We start from the raw sequence: 21,780 nt of genomic DNA, 5'->3' as shown, positions 1-21,780 counted from the left end.
CCAATGAAATCACGTTTAACAAATAGGTCGGTAAGATGGCGGGTGATGAATTGGCAAGGAAAGGATGGTAGGTGTCAAAAGTTTTTTTGAGCCCATGTCCAATATTGTACGTCTGTTGCACAATAATTGGCGTATAAACGAAGTATTCTAGATAATGAATAGGTAGAATATATCCTTAAATAAGTATTTGCCTAGCCAGATTACTTTGTATTCGAGAATGTAGCTGACAGACGAGAAATGTCGATCCATCATCATGCACACCGACACACACATTTAATACTGACCATACAGATAGGTACTGTTCTGGGAATGGCTGTCATTTTGGTAGGCCAAGCAAAGCAGCAATAGACAACATCAGAAATAAAACTATTTATAACAATTCATTAAAGTAATGCCTACATATAACACAATATTGTATTGACATTGTAGACCTATCTCTGTCATCAATATCAATAAGCTTTTATTATAGACTTCCCCCAATCCAGATGGCAGATGCTTTCATCATCAGTATTTGATGGAAATGATATTCAAAATCAAAGATCAAATTCACAATGTAAATGTAATTTTTTAAAAATGTTTTCAGAGGCTTGTTAAATGCTAGGTAGTAATTGATGTAGTCTGAAGTGAATCTCAGCTATGCTATATCTTATCATGAAAAGTTCACATTAGACTACATACATGTCTGAGCCATCTTTTTATGAATCAGAGGTTTTGATTTGCTCCAGAACAGAGCAATCAACAATTTAAATCCCATACCACTAAAATTTATGTTATGTCATGGTGCTTAAAATTCATTTCACAATAAAATATTTGCACAATTTCATTAAACTGGTGTACGGTACCTTAACAGTGTAACCCAAAATACTTAACTCCAAATGAAAAGTATTACCAAATTGTGTGCATCAAAAGTGAATCAAAATATATCTCTTAACAAAAATTAGGATAATGAGATGTTAGAATCTATGACCCCATTATTGGCATATAATATATGGTATAGTCAGACATTCTCTGTGTTTTTTAAAATGAATTTCAGATACATGTAACAATTATAACGAGGTATTCAGTTACAGAGTAAATATATTCTAGTTTATACAGTTTCAAAAACTGGTCTGTTTCCGCCATTGATAATTATGTGAATCTTTTTAAATATGTGTTGAATTACTTCCCGAGTTGTTGTTCTTGCTCATTTTGTAGAATCTTGTCAACTTTGATCTAGCAACAGAAGTTACAATATGAGCTGCTTGAAATTTATATGCATTATTCAGATTAGTGAAACAAGCAAGACCATCATCTTTCTACAATATCTGTTGAGTAAACTCACATATAGAATCTTGTGAACTGATGAAATTTATGTGCATTATTCAGATAAAATTTGAACAATTTATACTCCCTGCATTGAGACCAGATTCATCCATTGCTCACTGGCACAATTGTTCTTTGAAATCACGAAGACAAAAGTGCAAAGGTATGAGAAACTAGCTTAAAATTAAAAAAAAAATATGAATTTCAATTTGATAAAGAAATTGAACGGTTCAATATGATAATCATCACATTTTTGTGACCATTGTCGTTTGTTCGCAATGTCCCTGACTGCCTCAGTCTTTTATTTATTACTTTCAGGCATTTAACAGAGCAAGGATTACAGGAATGTATGGAAGATGGAAATAAGAGAACAGATGTAATCGTAAAAAATGCTTTAGACGTAAGACAACTGTACAGTTAGAATGTCGAGAGATATTAAAAAAAAGTAAAAATTTTAAAAAAAAAAAAGTTTGCCAAACTACTGATTCTTCTAATGAACCAATGAATAAAGCATTTACTTTTATTATAATTAATGATGCACACTTTAAAATTTATCTTGCAGACAGATTTAAGAGAAATTGGTGCAAAATGGCTTCCAGAAGAACTTCAAAGAGGGAAATTGGATTATGTATGTAACAGAAGGTTATCATTTCTTGTCAGAAACATAATAGTTCTTTAAATATCAATAGGAAGAAAGTCTTAAAGTATTATCTTAAAGCTTGAGTTTATTAATCAACATAAGTTAATACAAAACTATTTGTATGAATATTATCTTTCAATAAGGAAGTTTAAAGATACATTATGGGAGATTCGATAACGAATTGGCGGTTCTCACTATAATAATTAAAAAGTAGATCACGTAAAGGCAATTTGCTGAAAATTTCATTCAAATTGATCCACTATGAACCGAGAACTAAGCGAATAAAATTTCTGCCTAGCCTCGTTCATCATTACTAAAGTCAGTACGTTAAAGAGCATAGTCTCGATTATCCATTTAATCGTTTAATCGAGAAGGAAAGTTATGCAGTAAATCGGATCACAATCCACTTAAGATCGCAGGCTAGCGATGCCATCTAGAGTTGATTATGGTCTGGATAAGTTAATTAATGTCTAATTAATAATTTTGATAACATTTCAGGCCTAAAGAAAGACCTGCAATAGACAGATTTAGCTCTTGCATAATGTATGTTTAACTTGTTTATCAATTATAATAATAAGCCTATATATAAAATGTTTGAACAATTTTATGGTGTAAATTTGTTTCAGATCCAAGGACCTACTGTATTACAAATAACCAAGATGAAAAATATAGCTGCTCCAAAAGAAAATGAAGAATCTCAAGGGGCACCACGTATGATGAAGATAATATTAACAGATGGTCAAACCAATTGTACAGCTGTAGAGACAGAAATACTTAAAAACATGGGGTAAGACAATATTGACCTGACAACGCATTCATCCAATAGCCTTATTTTTAAATCTTTTGCTTGGTGGAGTAGATGCCAGATGCAATCAAATGCCACATTATAAAGATGTAGCTTATTCACCTTGAAGTTCCAGCTCAAAATATTGAGCTGTTCCTGATATCATCACCAAAATGTGCTTAACAGGTTACATTAGGTAGCTCAAATATAGAATTTTGTCTGATTATTTACAGTACTGAATACCTTATAAACACAATCAGGTCACGTAAGATCACAGACATGATTATCCAGATACTATGTCTGGGAGTTTGGAAACTTGTAATTTTTAATTCATCAATACTAACCATTTGTATTTTCTTCGAAAATGTCTTTATATAAACATGGGAGCGGGATAAATGTTTCTTGACTTTTCTACATAGAAATAATATTGGTGATGCTGTTTTGGGCCAATATGCCGGACATGTCCTACGAGGAGTGACAATCGTCCATCCAGGGAATTATGACCAATCAGACATCAAGATATGGTGAATCATATTCAAATTTCCTGTGAAAATATTATCTGTACTGAGGGTACAAGTATTTTCATCTCAGCTGATTAGCTTGTGTTTGTGTTGTATTAACAGAGACGCATAATTATTGCAGAATATTGTCGGCATGAATTTGAAACTGGTACATAAATCAAATATTGAAAATGTCGAGCAGTTACTGAGCTCTTTTAGCTCCAAAAATGTCTGACATGCAAAACTTGGAAACAACATCTGTTATTTTATTCAACAGAATATATATCTGAGACTGCGGATATAAATGATGTTTTAATTAAGCTTATGTTTGTTTTATTTTAGGTTTAATACACCTCCTGGTTCTAAGATATTTATAGATGGAACAGTTGAAGTTGAATGCAATATATTACTGCTGAATAATAAAAATACACGTTTTATCGGTGGGCATGTGGAAAAACTGGCTGAGAACTGGCAATTAAAAAAGGTATTTTACAGATATCTTTTATAATAATAATTAATTAAGCTTTCCTGTCAAATTATTAACATACTAGCTTTTTACCTTATTTTACTCACATTGAGCTGCTTGCAACGCTTCATTATAAATTTTTCTTGAAACTGGAAGTGGTACAACTCTGAAACCTAAAGTGGTATTGCAATGTTACTGACTAGGATCTGGAAGAGTTGTTATATAACCCGCGTTGTGGCTGATGTGAGGGATGTCTGATGTCAAATTTCAGCCTTGGGACAGCCTTAGTGTAACCGACAACCCTGAACAGACAAACAGACAAATGACAGTCAGAAATATATGTATAGATTAAACAAATTTTTATGAAATTTGGATTTGAATATTTGCCATGTTACATTGCAGTCTCTCAAATATCAGACTAGATCTAATGTACGCTCAGAAGGTGGACCACCAGCATATGTGCCTTTTGGACAGAAAAATACCTCACAGTTACCTAATCCTAGAAAAGGTATGAAATTGATAATTAGTGGTGATGAATTTCTGTTTCAAAAAAAGTGTAAATTTATATTTTGGTCATTAAAATGCTTAAATATACAACATTTTGCTAAATCTCATTAAATATGCGTAAAATCATACTTTCTGTTTTTTGAATATCTGACGACTATATTTGAGTGACTACTTCAAATATTGCTATTTTATTCACCATGATGAAGCCCACCGTATGCGTAACTTCGCAAAGATGGGTGTGTCTTTGCACTGTCTACGGATGCCAAGTTATTATCCTTACGAAATAACAGGAAATGGTCTCTGTTTTGAGGGAGGTTGGATGGTTGAATGGTTAGCACGTACGCGCTGTATCATAAAGTCTGTCATTGAGTGAACAGGCGTGGTTTCGAATCCCCAGTTGTACGTGACAAGGAGTAGGGTTGCCTGTCCAACCTCCCACTGCTAAAGCCCCATACTCGCAAGCAAATTATTGAAATAAGATTAAACCATATGTTGGTCCCGAAATGACCTAGTTAGTGTCGAGTGGACGTTAAACACCATTTCTCTCTCTCTCTGTTTTGAGTGATGACGGTAAACGTTTATTACAAATCCATTTCCACAGCAGAACTGGAACTTGTTAGTAAACGCCAGTGACCTAGTGTTTTTAAACATATTGTTGCCGTAACACATTATTTGTTTTTCATAATTCATTTAGGTATTTAGACTTCGAAGTACATTCAAATATTCTTGAAAAGTATCAAATTTTGATCTTAAACTTCCTTGAAAATACCAAATTGAGGTCTTTGAAAGTACTGAACCATGTATAAAGATTTGTTTACGGTACTATAAATCCATATGATAAGCATATACAAGATGGCATAGGCACTATTCAGATGTTTCATTAAGAGCTGACTGGTGAAAGAAATGAAACTGTCGATGATTTAATCAATGGGCGTTGGAGATATCAGATAAATGTTAATAATTTTTATACAACACATTTTCATATTAATGTATTATGTCATCGATCTTGTCCATCCGTTCACATTTATCTGATATTGACAAAACTTGAAATATAGATTATTATCTAATTGATTTAAACTTTATACAATTGTTGTAGAGAATTTCAAGTCTTTTGACACAAATAAGGAAAAGTCGAGTGGCGATAAAAATGAATTTCAACAACAGAGACAAGCAACAATTGCAGAAGCGTTACAAGCCAAAGATTCTAAAGCTAAAACATTTGGTGGTGGTGGTAAATTGGTGAGTAGAATAATAAAACAATCAAGTCTGGACATAAGGCACATGTAAGAGACATTGTCAGACACAAATTATCACATATATACGTTCTGGTATAATTTGTGCCTGACAGGTTCCAATGTCCAGGCTTGTATATATTCGTTGTGTGATAATTTGTACTTAACAAACTCTGTGATAGGTTCCTTATTTTCAGCCTTCTGCGACTTTCCGTTCTGCTGTTAGCCTCCCTTTGCAGAAAACCTTGTGAATACAAAATAGGCTACAGTTTTCCAGGGATTCTTTTCAAATTTAGTGTGGGCCAATTATGTCGTCAGTCCTGTGAAGCATCGTGGTCATGTGAGGATGAATCTTTTAAATTTTCAGCATTCTGTGACTTTCTTCCCGGATTTATAGCCCCTTTTTATTCGCCCGCATTTTCATGTGGACATATATTGTTGTCACCTCTGTCTGTCTGGACATCTGTCCACATCTACTGTACTGTCATTAATCCAAGAATAAAAATTCAAGTGATAAAAATCCTTTGTGTTGTAAAAACCAGAGTTGAAAACTCCTTGAAAGCTTAACTTTCCAACAGTCGTGATTTAATAGCAGACTTGATTATCAAGTCTATTTCTTTAATTAATAAAGATTACTACTGTACCATACTGTTTAATATACTTCGGATGAAGTGTCTGGTTAAGAAAGTGGTTCAAAGATAGTGGGGGAACTGTTGTTTGTCACATGCAGTTGTCTTTTTTGCCTAAAACAGTTTATTAGATATGAATAGATGGACAGGCTCTGTAAACTTATGTTTATAATTACAGGCTTTAGAAGACAATGATATTGCTAAGATTGTTGATATGGGATTTTCAACAGAAGATGCAACTAATGCTTTACGTTTCTCCAATGGCAATGTCAGTGATGCCATTCACAGTCTTCTTAGTAAAGGAAATAACTCCCGAGGTCGACCTCGTCAAGATAAACATGAACGACCATCTGAAAGAGTGGATAGAACAGATAGAAAAGAAAAACCATGTATGTATTGGTTATTGTATATAAGTTTAGTTTATATTCAATTAGCTTTAGTAATATGACTAGTGTAACTATTTGATACAGATACAGAGGATGTGCTCTTATGCCTGGTTACGTTTTGTTTCATAATGCATCCTTCATTTCCTAAACCTATAGGCTAGCAGTACAAGTCCTTACTTTTTCCGATATCCCTACCTATGGTAGAACAAAGGTTATTTGGTATGGTTGAAAACGTAATTTTATCAACAATATTAAACTGGTTCTTGGGCGATTTTCAAAATGGGATATAATTGTCATTTCTCCTGGTTTCCATGGCAACTGTAATAAAATAATAGATTACAACTGTATACGTAAAATTCAACTATTTAACGATAAGGAAGTATGAAATCAGCTATATTTTGTGTTTTGCTCTAGCACACTCTGTTATTTAAATTTAAAAAAAACGCAAATAGCACACACTATCATTTTTGCATCAGGTACTTGTCCCTAAGTGCTACTGATATTGTTGTCCCCCGCCTTTCGAAGAAAGCAGGGAGCCACAGTGGCTAAGTAGGTAAGACGCTGGCTCACTAGTCTGGAGGTCACGTGTTCAGGATTTTCCGACGTGGTTTCCCCTCATCAGTTCTGCAGGACAGGGGGGCCAGATGAGGACAGCTGTCTAGTTATTCGAATGGTGTAAAAAAACAAGATCCTGTGTACACATTGACGTGCGTATAAAAGATCCCTTGGCTGTTGGAATTCGATATAAGAGTAGGCCATAGTGCCGCTGCTCGGGCAAAATTTCCCTCATAGCACACTATATGGCGTATGCCCGTCTTCATTAGCCCAGTCAGGAGCAGAACATTAGGACATTAAACCCCATTTCATTTCATTTTGAAGAAAACAGGGACTATTAAAGTGCTTTGGCACAAGATAACTTTGGTTCTAATTAAGTAAGAGGGATGAAACGCGGTGTATAGTTTCATTACATCATTCGATAATGAGCAAGAATAAATATGTGACAACCCTTGTCGACTGTTCAGACAATTTAGCTTGGCATATGTTTCATTGCCTGTCAAACTATCTTTGTATTTTTACAGCTAGTCGTCCAAGGAGAGGTGGGAACCCTACTAACACTGAAGAATCATCAGCTAATAGTCAACCTAGTGGCCCCAGTACATTATTTGATTTCTTAACAAATAAGATACCAGTTAAAGAAGGTTTGTATAGATGTTAAATTTGATTCTATTGCTTTCTAAATTCACATCAGTTCAACCACTTCAAAATAAAGATTCTCCTACTCCCTACAAACAGATGATACATGGTGTCAGAATTGAACACAGTGAACATGTTTCGACTGTGGTTATTGATGGAGAGATTTCTTTATTCAGTTAGTACATGATTTATTACCCGACACTCTTCACACTGATCAGCAGTGAATTTTCACTAGGCCGCTACAATCACTGATAAGGATGACATTGATGCGACTTAATGAGCCAGAAATATTAACATTTTTCATACGACAAATTAAATTCTAAAACATTTTTTTAGAAAAATACATAAAGGCGTTTTATGTATTTGTAGGTAAAAAAATATTTCCTATTTAGGTCAAATGGGTATTAAAATGAGTAAAAGGCTCCATTCTGCCCGAACTAGAACGTCTCATGTAAACAATGCACGTGCCATTGAGCCAATGATTGACGCCACGTGATGTCATGAGATGTCACATGTTAAAGGTAGTCATCTTTTATAGAAATATTAGAAGACTTTCGTAATCCTCTGTGAAACCGATTGAACACTCTTGTGTTTAATTGTCACTGTAGCATGGTAAAAATTCAAAAGAATGTTTGAGTACCAGTAGATGTACAGTAGGAGGTATTCTTTTACAAATTAAACCATTCATTTAAACTTGATGTATTGATATTTTAAATGATATTTTGTTTGCAATCGATCATTAATATTTTCAGAAACAAAACCATCTAGTTCTACCAGCAACTACAAATCACAGAGTCGCTTTGTAGCAGAGCATAATGAAAACAAAACCAATCAACCATCACAGTCAACTAATAGTTATGATAATAAAAGCAACCCTAATAGAACTAACAGATCTAATCCTCATTATGAAGCTAGTAGTTCAAATCATCCTGATAATAAATCACACTCATCTTACGATAATCATAATTATAATAACAGACGTCAAAATGTGCCACCCCGTTTTGCTCAGAAATATGGGAAGGACGCTGCTGATGGTCACTATAATTCTGGTATGTCCAATAGTTCTAATTCAGACAGTGATAATTTTGACAGAACACGACATAAAAGACAGGAGAACTATCGAAATGACTATAATGGAAGCTCGAGAGACTCAAACTATCGTTCTCAGAACAAATATTCACAAGATTCACGGAAAAGTGATAATTACGATCCTCCTCCTAATCGCTCTGGTGCATCTTCACGACCTATAGAAAACAAGAAATATAATGACTATTCTAAAACAAAGTCTGCTGACGTGAAATATTCTCAAGCTGGTGGAATAAAATCTCAAAGTGATAGATTGGTCAATTCTCAAGTACAGAATAATAGATCTACTGCCACTACCACAAGTTCTTCTAAATGGGAGGTAAGATGGTTTCTTTAATTTACCCTTTCATATTATATTATATCTTTATACTAAAATATATTTTTATATCATTTTCACCCGTATAGATAGTCCATTTGTTTGTCCATAGTTTTTTTTTGTGAAAACGCTTGACAGATTGTTTTTCAGATTTGCTGAATCCTATCAAAATTCATTTTTCTTCTATCATAAAATTTTCTAGCATCAAAACAGATTTATTTGACTATTAGAGGTTATTAATTAATTGCCTGACCCAATAATTAGCTGTCACAACTCCATTGCTCGCGTTGGAAGAAAGTCGTTTATTACCGATTTGTAGCCTTTTTTTTTTAAAATTATGTAGTTGCTATGGCAACCACCCAAAGTTCTTAAAGATACTTTCCCAGAAAAGTATTTATAGGGTGGTTATTTTCAATAAAAGTACAGCAATTTTGGTATATATGGAAAGTAGAAATATCCAGTCTTACTAGAAAAATACTGGATTCCCTTAAAAACATCCATGGAATGCATACAGAGCAAAAATGTAAGGGTTTCCCTAATTGACAGCTAGGTAGTGCCTCAGCTAAGTCACGTGACACAAACATGACTTTTTTATACGCCCATATTTTCATGTGGACGTATATATTGTCATCGCCCCTGTCCGGACGTCCGTCCACAATTTGTTTGTGGACTCTCTACAGGTCACAATTCTTGTCCGATTTTGACGAAACTTGAAATATAGGTTTATCCCCAAAAGATCTCGGCTGCTTTCGATATTGGCATGTATCGGATCGAAACTTCATGGATTATGGCCCCTGTTTGTACGAAAAATCACGTTTTTAGCTTGTGGACCCTATAGAGGTCACAATTTTTATCTGATTTTATTGAAACTTGAAATGTAAGTTAATAACCCAAAGATCTCGGTTCCTTTCGATATTTGCGGATATCAAATTGTAACTTCATGAATTATGGCCCTTGATTGTAGGAAAAATCACTTTCTGTTGAGCTTGTTCTCTATCCATCTCTCGAAAATGTGGGCGTATCCTGCCTGGCAGCCGCAGGTTAAATAGATTTTTTATAAGTAGGGGTATTCTCTCACGAAAACTGTGTTTTGAGAAGGATTTGAAGCAAAATTATGATAGATTATGTTTTTAGTCCAAATATATCATCAAATCACCTAGTTGTATGCGGGAACGTATCTTTAATATTTTACTAAAAAATTATGCAATTAATAACATTTATTGTTATATATTGGTTTTAAATATGCTAAAATGTTTTCTTTAAAATGGGGTGATCACTTTGTTTCATTATCACATAAATGTTTAGATTTTGTTTATTGTTTTAAAAATTTCTATAAATTACTTCCAGAATTAAGGTCCTTAATTCAGTTTGTATGACCTTGTGAACCCTCAACCACAAAAATTATAATCTGATCTTTATGAAATTATTTTGTAAATGTCCCCAATTATCTACAATAGAATGAATATGCGACAACCCTTGTCGACTGCTTGGACAGTTAGATGCTGTGGGCGTATGTTTCTTTGACTGGCAACCTATCTTTTCCAGAGCAGGCCCTGTTATTATTACTGTTATTATTATTATAATTCAACTTCTATAGTGCTTCATTATATCCGGTGTTCTGTTGGTTGGAAACCTCTTAAGAATTCAATTTTGGGGGAAAAAACTCAGTATGTTTAAAAACAATTCCCACTTACTTTTATATTTTGTAGACAAGAAATGATCTAGCAGGCTGGAATAAAGGTGACATGTGTTTAGCCAAGTACTGGGAGGATAAACAGGTAACTATTTCTTTAATTCTCAAATGTAAATAATTGATAGAATACAACTTTAAATACTTTACAAAAGGGGGTGGGGTAATTCTGCTGAAATGTGTTGTGTTCCACAAAATGTGTCTTGTTTCACATTTACTGGTATGTACTGTTGTGTAATGTCATGCCCCAATGCATAACCATTATCCGTTTTCCAGAATTTTTTCCACTTTTGGATCTTAAGCGGAAATCTGATCCATATATAAAGAGTATGGTTAGATACAGATGAAGCAATAGAATAGTTGTGTAAAATGTAGATAAAGTTTGCTACTTTTATTGTGTAACTTACAATGTGTATAGATGTATAATGATTATATTATATTCTAGTTTTACCCTGCTGTAATAGAAGCTATAGCACAGAATGGTTCAACTTGTGTTGTAACATTTCCTGATTACGGTAACCAAGAAGAAGTCTTTTGTACAGACATGATGCCTATGCCAAACCAAAATTGGGTAAGGGTTGTTATATTTTTATACGCCCACATTTTCATGTGGATGTATATTGTCGTCGCCCCTGTCCGTCCGTCCATCCGGACGTCCACAATTTGTTTGTGGACACTCTACAGGTCACAATTCTTATCCGATTTTGACGAAACGTAAAAATATAGGTTTATCTCCGAAAGATCTCGGTTCCTTTCGATATTGGAATGTATTGGATCGAAACTTCATGGATTATGCCCCATGATTGTATGAAAAATCGCGTTTTTAGCTTGTGGACTCTATAGAGGTCATAATTTTTATCTGATTTAAAAAAAAACGTATTATTATATCACCGTTACACCCTAAGGATGGCTGAGTTCGAATTTCGTGAAAATCGGCCCAAAATTGACAGACAAAATGGCCGCTGTTAGCTCTCAAATAGCGTAAAAATATGGTATATCAAGGTTGTGGACCCTACAGAGGTCACAATTTTTATCCGATTTTGTTGAAACTTGAAATGTAAGTTTATAACCCAAAGATCTCGGTTCCTTTCGATATTCTCTAATAATGGACCATAAATTCCTGAATTATGGCCCCTGATTGTACGAAAAAACGCATTTTTAGCTTGTGGACCCTATAGAGGTCATAATTTTTATCCGATTTAAAAAAAAACGTATTATTATATCACCGTTACACCCTAAGGATGGCTGAGTTCGAATTTCGTGTAAATCGGCCCAAAATTGACAGACAAAATGGCCGCCGTTCGTTCTCAAATAGCTTAAAAATAAGGTATATCAAGGTTGTGGACCCTATAGAGGTCACAATTTTTATCCGATTTTGTTGAAACTTCAAATGTAAGTTTATAACACAAAGACCTCGGTTCCTTTTGATATTTGCGCATATCGAATTGTAATTTCCTGAATTATGGCCCTTGATTGTAGGAAAAATCACTTTCTTTTTAGCTTGTTCTCTATCTATCTCTCGAAAATTTGGGCGTCTCCTGCCTGGCAGCCGCTGGTTGGTTTGTATCATAGATTTGTTTATAAAACTATTTGTAATGATTAAACAATTTATCAAATTCTTGAAATTTACGATAACTATGTATCCCAGCCCTCACACATCACAAATGACACCAGCTGAAGAATCTGATATATACATAATCTTTGTCATGTACTTATGGTGACAGGTAAGCATTGCAATGAAACAGATGTCATCTATGCAAGTGTGGTTTCAATTCTAATTGTGTTTGACAATGAATAAGGTCCCTGCTGCTAGAGCCTGCAAATAAAATGATGACCTTCGAACTTCAATTAGAATGCTGCTGTGTGATACCTGTGATGCTAAGTCCGATTCCCATTGGAATCAAATTAAATATGGATCCAAGTGAATCCAGATCGAGCAAAAACAATATCGATCATTCAAGCAATGTAGATAGTATTATTACATCCAACTAAATGGTCTTTAGATCCTGAAGATCAAACAAAATTTGTCCTTCATTAAACAAAATATAAGAGTATCAAGTTGCATATCATTCCGTTGAAACCCAAATTGCCTTCAATTGATGCCAGTGGGAATCATGCATTATATTTAATATGATGTTTAGTAAAACATGTTAATACAGTATAAAGTGTGTAGAATTACGGTTAATATGACAGTATAAAGTGTGTAGTATTATGGTTCATATGAAAATACAAAGTGTGTAGTATTAACGCTATGGTTAATATGAAAATATGTATCCCAGCCCTCACACATCACAAATGACACCAGCTGAAGAATCTGATATATACATAATCTTTGTCATGTACTTATGGTGACAGGTAAGCATTGCAATGAAACAGATGTCATCTATGCAAGTGTGGTTTCAATTCTAATTGTGTTTGACAGTGAATAAGGTCCCTGCTGCTAGAGCCTGCAAATAAAATGATGACCTTCGAACTTCAATTAGAATGCTGCTGTGTGATACCTGTGATGCTAAGTCCAATTCCCATTGGAATCAAATTAAATATGGATCCAAGTGAATCCAGATCGAGCAAAAACAATATCGATCATTCAAGCAATGTAGATAGTATTATTACATCCAACTAAATGGTCTTTAGATCCTGAAGATCAAACAATATTTGTCCTTCATTAAACAAAATATAAGAGTATCAAGTTGCATATCATTCCGTTGAAACCCAAATTGCCTTCAATTGATGCCAGTGGGAATCATGCATTATATTTAATATAATGTTTAGTAAAACATGTTAATACAGTATAAAGTGTGTAGAATTACGGTTAATATGACAGTATAAAGTGTGTAGTATTATAGTTCATATGAAAATACAAAGTGTGTAGTATTAACGGTATGGTTAATATGAAAATATAAAGTGTGTACTATTGTGGTTAAAATGACAGTATAAAATATGTAGTATTATTGTTATTATGACAGTACATAGTGTGTAGTATTATAGTTAAAGGACAATATTGGTGTCAATCATTATCACATATGTGATAGAACTAATTAAACACATTCCAAATATAATTTTAACACAGAGATCATTGCTACGATAGCCGAGTAATACAGGTTTCCTGAATCGGAAGTGACAAACGCCAAAGGAAAACACGAATCATACCTCTATATAACTGACTGATGTGACGAGTGATAACAGATATACGGCCGAATTTCTTCCTTCCAAGACCAAAAGTTGTTGTGTGAGATTCAATTACTTTATTGAATTGTCAGGTATCCTCTTACAGTCCCATATAACAACTTTTGGTCTTTGAAAGAATTATTAGTGAGCAGAAATTCGACCGTATATCTGTTATCACTCGTCACTTCAGTCAGTTATATAGAGGTATGACTCGTGTTTTCCTTTGGCGTTCGTCACTTCCAATTCAGGAAACCTGTATTACTCAGCTATCGTAGCAATGATCTCTGTGTTAAAATTATATATGGAATGTGTTTAACCAGCTCTATCACATATGTGCTAATGACTGGCACCAATATTGTCCTTTAATATGACAATATAAGACATACAATATAATGTTGCAATAGTAGATATACTATTCAAAAAAAGTAGGGGATATTTGATTTTGGGGGCATAATACTAAAATATGCAAATGACTACGAAAAAAGTCACTATAGAACCTAACAGAAGAAACATTTCCAGTTACATGTGACGCCCAAACGCACCAATAGCTACCGCATGGAATGCAGGTGAGGCTTGGGATCATCATGGGGGTCCAACCCAAGATTTGCACGACTCTGACTTTGAATGTTACAGTCATTGTGGCATTGAATTCCAGGGTGGAAACATCAGTTTAATTGTTTTAGTGACCAGAAAACAAATTTTGATATGCGTCGGCTTACCCAAAATGAAAGGTTACGTGCCCTTGGCATGCTACAGATCGGCACAACACAGGCGGTTGTGGCGCGGACGATGAATGTTTCTCAGTCTGTCATAAGCAGGCTATGGTCCAGATACCGTGATACACAATCTGTACAGGACAGACCACGCTCAGGTCGACCAAGGGCGACAACTCAAGCCCAGGATCGATTTATCCGTACCTTGGCCTTGAGAAATCGTGTCATCACAGCAAATCAGATCAGCGCTCGTCTTCAAACAGACACTGGTGTGAGAGTGAGTGGCCAGACGATTCGGAATCGACTGCATAGGGGTCACCTTCGCGCCCGACGTCCTCGCGTGATCCCTTGTTTGAGAGATCATCACATTCAGGCAAGACGTCGTTGGTGTAGGGATCGTCAACACTGGGATAATCGACGCTGGAGCAATGTGATGTTTTCAGATGAGTCAAGGTTCACTGTTGATTTTTTGGACAGACGTAGGAGGGTGTGGCGTCGTCGAAACGAGCGCTTCCAAGACGTTAACGTCATCAGACATGATCGATTTGGGGGTGGTTCTGTTATGGTGTGGGGAGGCATCACTGTTGCTGGAAGAACGGCTTTACATGTTGTTGCAGGGCGTGTTACAGGCCAGTACTACCGGGACAACATCTTGGCAGTCCATGTTGTGCCGTTCGCACGACGTCATGGCCGCCGTTTCATCTTCCAGGATGACAACGCAAGATGTCACAGGTTACAGGTTACCTCCAACAACAGAACATCACCACATTACCTTGGCCAGCACTGAGTCCCGACCTCTCCCCCATCGAGCATGTCTGGGACATGCTTGGACAGAGGTTACGTCAACGTCAACAACGTCCTGCCAATGTCCAAGAACTTGCTGCTGCGTTGCAACAGGAATGGGACAATCTGGACCAAAATGACCTTAGACGTCTCATTAGGAGTATGCCACGTCGGATCAATGCTTGTTTGGCAAACAGAGGAGGATTTACCCGTTACTGACTTGGTTGTGATGCTGTGGTAACTTTGCTGTTTGACCCCGGGTATCATTTTACCCTTATAATGGTCAGTCTGTGCCTTACTTAGTCTAACGATCATTTGGAATAAATCGATGAATGTGAACTTCATTTCATTTTGTCATTTGTTTCTTCGTCAGTTTCATTAGGTGACTTTAATAACACTTAAAAATCAAATATCCCCTACTTTTTTTGAATAGTATATAATATTGTTTAATTTCAGACTGATGGTGTACAAAGTATGAATCAAGTTACGTTTACAGCTCCTCCACCATTTTATCCAAATCAGATGCCAGTATGTCCACCTTATCAACCAGATCCATACATGGCAGCTGGTCATTTCACTATGGAGTTTAGACGGGGCGGTAATGGTCCACAATACAACCGTAAACAGGACAAGGGACGTCCAACGCAACAGTTTTATCAACCACCTAGTAACAAGTCATATCAATAACAGTTATACAATCAGTTATTCTTAAACTTACAGTCTCTTTTAAATCAACACAAAATACTATTATAGAAATCTAGTCAAAAATATAACACGAAAATAACTAACTGATCATATTAGAATAAAGTGCCTATCTTATTTTGTTAATGATTGTCTGCTTGATGTGAATTTCAATTACCAAGGAAATGGCACTAAGGAATACTCATGATTTTTCTGTAATATGATTACTTGCTCTTTATATTTGTATAATGTCTTTGATAAGAATAAATGTTTATATTTAAAGTATTTTTAATATTAGACTATATTAGGAGACTGTAGCTTTAAACTTGTATTTATTTTGATATTTGATTCAGAAAAAGTATTGACCTGATCAATGCAAATATTGATTTCATGGTCATTTAAAATCCCCAGCCAATGTTTTGTTTATTTATTGGTTTTGTGCTTATTTCTTGATAAAATAATGTGAGTCTTACTTTCATGAACAGGAGCTTATTGGTCAGTCATTGTGATTATAGATAAATAAAGAAAACCAAAGATCGATATAAATCATAAAAAGTATATATTGTATTTGCACAGAAATCAAAGATGTGTAACATTTACCCATTCCTGTTTAAAACCATATTTCGTGGAATTGGTAATTATTGTGAAATCCTAGCGTCTTTGTTCAAATTATTAAAATATTGTTGAATAATAATGGTGTTACGACAGTTGCAATTAATACCTCATAGTTTAAGATGGCTTATGACAGTTTTTATATATTTTATATAGTTTACACTGCACTTAGATTTTATTAAGTATTTGTAATAAACTCGACATGTACAATATTTCCAAGTAATGACTTTTATCAAAATTTCATCATTTGTATACAGAATAATAGTTATATAGAGGTTGAATTTTCATTTGTAGATCAACTGAATAAACAAAGAGTTTTCTGTCAAAACAGGGCAGAGGGCCTGGCAAGGGACAACGTATAGTCATTCGAATGGGATGAAAAAGTAAGGTCATGTGTACACATCGACATGCACATAAGAAAACTCTTGGTAATTGGAATTCGATATAAGAGTAGGCCATAGCGCCGCTGTCCGCACAAAATTTCCCTCATAGCACACTGTATGGCGTATGCCCGTCTTCATTAGCCTAGTCGGATCAGAACAGTAGGACATGAAACCCCATTTCATTTTCTCTTGGAAATACTGTATTTTTTTTTGTATTTTTGTGCCAATTATATTTATGTTTATATTTTGGGTTAGTGTATAAGTAGTTACTGTAGCATATGTTTATTGTTCTAATATTAACCACTACTGAACTACTACTTAATATTTAGAACTTTGTGCTAGACATGTATTAATGATATCAATAAAAACACAGAAAAAAACCCCACACAAATCAGTGCTGGATAACATGACAGGTGTCCTATTTCCAGGCTTCATACAAGAGCTACTATAATATATAGTCCCATAGGTAGGCATCTTCAATAGAAGGCTTGATCTCGCTTCAACTCTGTACATCTTATCAAGACCTTCACGTAAATACTCTGCATTTTTCGTCACTAATTTTGATTGGTTAATGACCCAGCTTGTGACCTCTCAGATTCCTCGATAGAAAATAGCATCACAAGTTGAAAGATTCAAGGTTCGTTCAATTTTACGATTGCTGGAACTTTTCCACTTCAAACTCAGCATTTAACATATCTATTCCTTTATGTGTCTGTAATAAAGTGAGATAACGTACCTAAAAAATTTTGAAATTCAGACTTATCCGGCAATGGCCAGATAAGTAAAAACCTCAATCGTTGCTTCAGGAACATGACAGCTAGGGTGCCCCATCATAAATTAAATATATTGACAATTATACCACAATATTTATATAACTAGCCTTAACTTATTTCTAACATTTATCATCACTAAATAACGGTTATATTGAATTTAACAAGTTCTAACCATTTAAACAGCAATAAAAAAAAATAGACTAAAAAAGTAAACAACTACCAACTGTTCTCCTGCTGATTGACAGGCCTGGATAATCAAGAATTATTTTCTACGAAAATACTACTGGTATCCTCTTGCCTAACGTGAGTGTTTTGGAGATATTAAACCAAAAGATGCCACTCCTAATGTTATAGTTAATAATAGAGTAAATTAAAAAACAAAACAACAGTAATTTTCTAAAGCTGCTGTAACAACCTAAACGCTAAATATTACTGTTATTCAGAATCATTAACAATAGATTTTTTACGGCTTTAATAGTTTATAAATGTGTAGAAATTGTCTCGTGCGATGGATAATAGAACATCTCCAGATTATGCACATGCTCCACCTCAACCCGGTTATCACATGGGAACTTGTCATTTGAGCATGAACAACTTTTAATTGAGCAACATTTTACTGTGTGGGGCACCCTACGATAGGATCAAAACAAATATTCAGAATTTCAGATACTGTCTGGTCATTAAGTATTAAGAGATGTAATAATTTAAATATATGGTAAACGATAGCTGTCTGTTAAGTGCAGGGATGAGTATAATGCACAATAAAACACTGACACGTTATTATTTTTGTTTTAGCATGACCACCTTCTGCTTTTTAGTTCATACATCATAGGTTATTTCAAACATTTCACAGGATATTCAATTCTGACTTTAAACTTCATATTTTCTATTTTCTGAATGATAGTTTAATTTAGAATTATGGTTGTATTCCCTTCCATGATAATATAAAGCAAGGGATTAATTAATGTCTCATCATTTTAATGTGAGCTGAAAGAGGTTTATAGAAGTACTTATAAAAATGATACGACCCAATTCTTGTAATTTTAACATATAAGTCTGGTTCCATTTACCATGGTATAAAATATCATTGAGTAGCCTATCATTTGATCAGTCACTGTTTATTATTGTTTGGAAAAGTATTATAATACCACCGATTTATGGGCTAACTACACCCTGCTGTATTTTATGGGACATAATGTGTTGAAATTACTGTGACTGTCAAGAGGGTTTACATTAAGAAAGGTATTCACATTTTCAAGTTATTAATGAACTGGATTATTATTTTGTTCCTGATTTGTGAAAAAGGTGAGCAAAGGTGGTAAGGTAAACAGATTTTTGTCTCAATTTGAAAAAAGGGTTTTGTTATAATATGGAATGTTAATTGTTTGTCCAATGATTTATATATCCAGAGAATGAATCGAAAATCATGATTACTTATGGTGCATAAATTTATATGTTTTGACAAGAGCCTGTTAACATATACTTAAATATTCTATTATATGTAAATGAATCTTGCCATTATGTTAAAGATTTATGACAACATGTGGTGTTAGTTTTACATATAAAACTATGTAAATTATAATTGATTTATAAAATGGTATTATATAGTGGGACAAATTGTACAGATTGATATTGGAATGATTTGTATAACTTGTAGTTAAAATATATTATTGAGAAATAGAGTCTAGTTTGATTATTAAAGTCTTTTTATGACTGGAACTGTTTATAGCTTTGTCTTTAAGTACAACATAATTCCTGATTGGAAACAAGCTTTAGCTGAGGTAAATCAAATGCATCATTTGTGACCCGTGCTGGCTAAATGTGTTGGAATGCGCAAAATCTAATATTGAGCAAGACAAAACAAGTGAAAATATTGATTTTGGTCGAAATTGAGTCTATAAATATGCTATCAATCAACCTAAAAGATCAAAATAGCAATAAAATATTTTGAAACACATTTATTTGGACATTTTGTGAGAGTACCTTATTCATAAATTTGCTAATGATACATTAATTTCAAATTGGCTAGTAGACTGTTCATGTGATTTTTAAACCAGATGTGTGGGCTAAGGGGAGACAATATGGGGTCAGTGACTTTTCTACACAGTTACTTCCCCTCTTTTCACAGCTTTTTATACGTCCACATTCATAATGTGAACGTATTATGCCGTCGCCCCTGTCTGTGTGTGTGTGTGTGTGTATGTATGTATGTGTGTGTGTGTGTGTGTGTGTGTGTGTGTGTGTGTCTGTGGTTCGCCTACAGGGCGCAATTCTTCATGGATTTTCTTCAAACTTGGTATACTTATTCCTTATACCCCAAGGAAGATCCCTATTGTTTTTGGTGCATGCCCGACCCCCAGGGGCAGAGCCACGCCCATTTCTAGTATTTGTTTGTTTGTCGTCTACAGGCCACATTTCTTAACTTATAATCTTGCATACACATTCTTTGTACCCTAAGGAACATCCCTATCGTTTGGGGTACATGCCCAACCCCCAGGGGCAGAGCCACGCCCATTTCCCATTTTCTTTTCGTGTGTCTTTGTGTCGCCTACAGGGCGCAATTCTTACTGGATTTTCTTCAAACTTGGTATACTTATTCCTTATACCCCAAGGAAGATCCCTATTGTTTTTGGTGCATGCCCGACCCCCAGGGGCAGAGCCACGCCCATTTCTAGTATTTGTTTGTTTGTCGTCTACAGGCCACATTTCTTAACTTATAATCTTGCATACACATTCTTTGTACCCTAAGGAACATCCCTATCGTTTGGGGTACATGCCCAACCCCCAGGGGCAGAGCCACACTTTATATACTTATTCTTTGTACCCTAAGGAACATTCCTATCATTTGGAACATCCTTATCATTTGGAGTAGGCCCTACATGCCCAACCCCCAGGGGCAGAGCCATGCCAATTTTCTTTTTGTGTGTCGCCTACAGGCCACAATTCTAAATCGATCATCTTGAAACTTAAAATACATATTCCTTATACCCTGAGGTTGGTCCCTTTTCTTTTGGGTGCATGCCCGATTTTGGGGAGATAACTCCATTTAACAATGTCAAACTCCATTTAACAATGTCAAACTGACGTGATATGCTTTAAATAGTTGTCACCCATGTAACATTCGGGTTTTTGTGAGTGGTTTCTGAGAGCCTTTGTTCAACTTATTTTTCAGAACGCTTTGTAAGTGTTAGAAGTATTTATACCGGTTATTTGTTGACGTTTCAAACCACCGTTTTCTCCCCCTTTCCTCCCACTGCTAAAGACCTTTTGGTACTGCAATGACAATGTCTCTCTCTCTCTCTCTCTCTCTCTCTCTCACACTAAATAAATTATAAATTCATGTAACTGCAAGTACATGTGCGTTTTCAGGATGTACATTTTTAAAAAGTCTTATGTTTGGGTGTCATTCGTTATTATAATTTAGTACCAAATTTATTATTAATAATTTGTCTTTTAAGAATATTAAGTACTTTTGTCAGATTGGGATTTAATTTCAGACTTCGGTTTCACTTGGTTCGGAGGAGATAACTCCGTCTAACAATGTCAAACTGGCGTGATATGCTTTAAAGAGTTGTCTCCCATGTAAAATTCGGCGTGATATGCTTTAAAGAGTTGTCTCCCATGTAAAATTCGGGTTTACCCCAAGGAAGATCCCTATTGTTTTTGGTGCATGCCCGACCCCCAGGGGCAGAGCCACGCCCATTTCTAGTATTTGTTTGTTTGTCGTCTACAGGCCACATTTCTTAACTTATAATCTTGCATACACATTCTTTGTACCCTAAGGAACATCCCTATCGTTTGGGGTACATGCCCAACCCCCAGGGGCAGAGCCACGCCCATTTCCCATTTTCTTTTCGTGTGTCTTTGTGTCGCCTACAGGGCGCAATTCTTACTGGATTTTCTTCAAACTTGGTATACTTATTCCTTATACCCCA

General features: G+C 35.0%; 1 protein-coding gene across 2 annotated transcripts; it reads left to right on the top strand.

The window, feature by feature from the left end:
- The first annotated feature begins 30 nt into the window (after positions 1-30).
- Positions 31-19,802, top strand: LOC126829607 (tudor domain-containing protein 3). Of its 2 annotated transcripts, none has more exons than XM_050559553.2 (13): positions 31-67; positions 1,621-1,702; positions 1,869-1,930; positions 2,569-2,729; positions 3,569-3,710; positions 4,095-4,200; positions 5,296-5,438; positions 6,239-6,449; positions 7,526-7,645; positions 8,393-9,045; positions 10,752-10,820; positions 11,178-11,303; positions 15,853-19,802. In XM_050559553.2, exons 4-13 carry the CDS (start codon positions 2,602-2,604, stop codon positions 16,081-16,083), a joined length of 1,929 nt encoding a protein of 642 aa, XP_050415510.1. In that variant the 5' UTR covers positions 31-67; positions 1,621-1,702; positions 1,869-1,930; positions 2,569-2,601; the 3' UTR covers positions 16,084-19,802. The 2 variants fall into 2 exon arrangements, with proteins under 2 accessions (XP_050415510.1, XP_050415509.1); XM_050559552.2 differs by having other exon boundaries at positions 35-67; positions 1,865-1,930.
- Positions 19,803-21,780: the final 1,978 nt, after the last annotated feature.

This window comes from Patella vulgata, chromosome 8, assembly GCF_932274485.2.
Source record: "Patella vulgata chromosome 8, xgPatVulg1.2, whole genome shotgun sequence".
NCBI lineage: Eukaryota > Metazoa > Mollusca > Gastropoda > Patellidae > Patella > Patella vulgata.
Note: the sequence above shows the minus strand (reverse complement) of the source record. Positions and strands in the feature narration are given on the sequence as shown.

Bases quoted from the DNA above. Each gene is read 5' to 3' on its own strand.
- LOC126829607 (XM_050559552.2), top strand. From the start codon at position 36: ATGGCGGGTGATGAATTGGCAAGGAAAGGATG. The intron at 68-1,620 runs GTAGGTGTCAAA...TATTACTTTCAG, and splicing joins GAATTGGCAAGGAAAGGATG to GCATTTAACAGAGCAAGGAT. The intron at 1,703-1,864 runs GTAAGACAACTG...TTTATCTTGCAG, and splicing joins TCGTAAAAAATGCTTTAGAC to ACAGATTTAAGAGAAATTGG.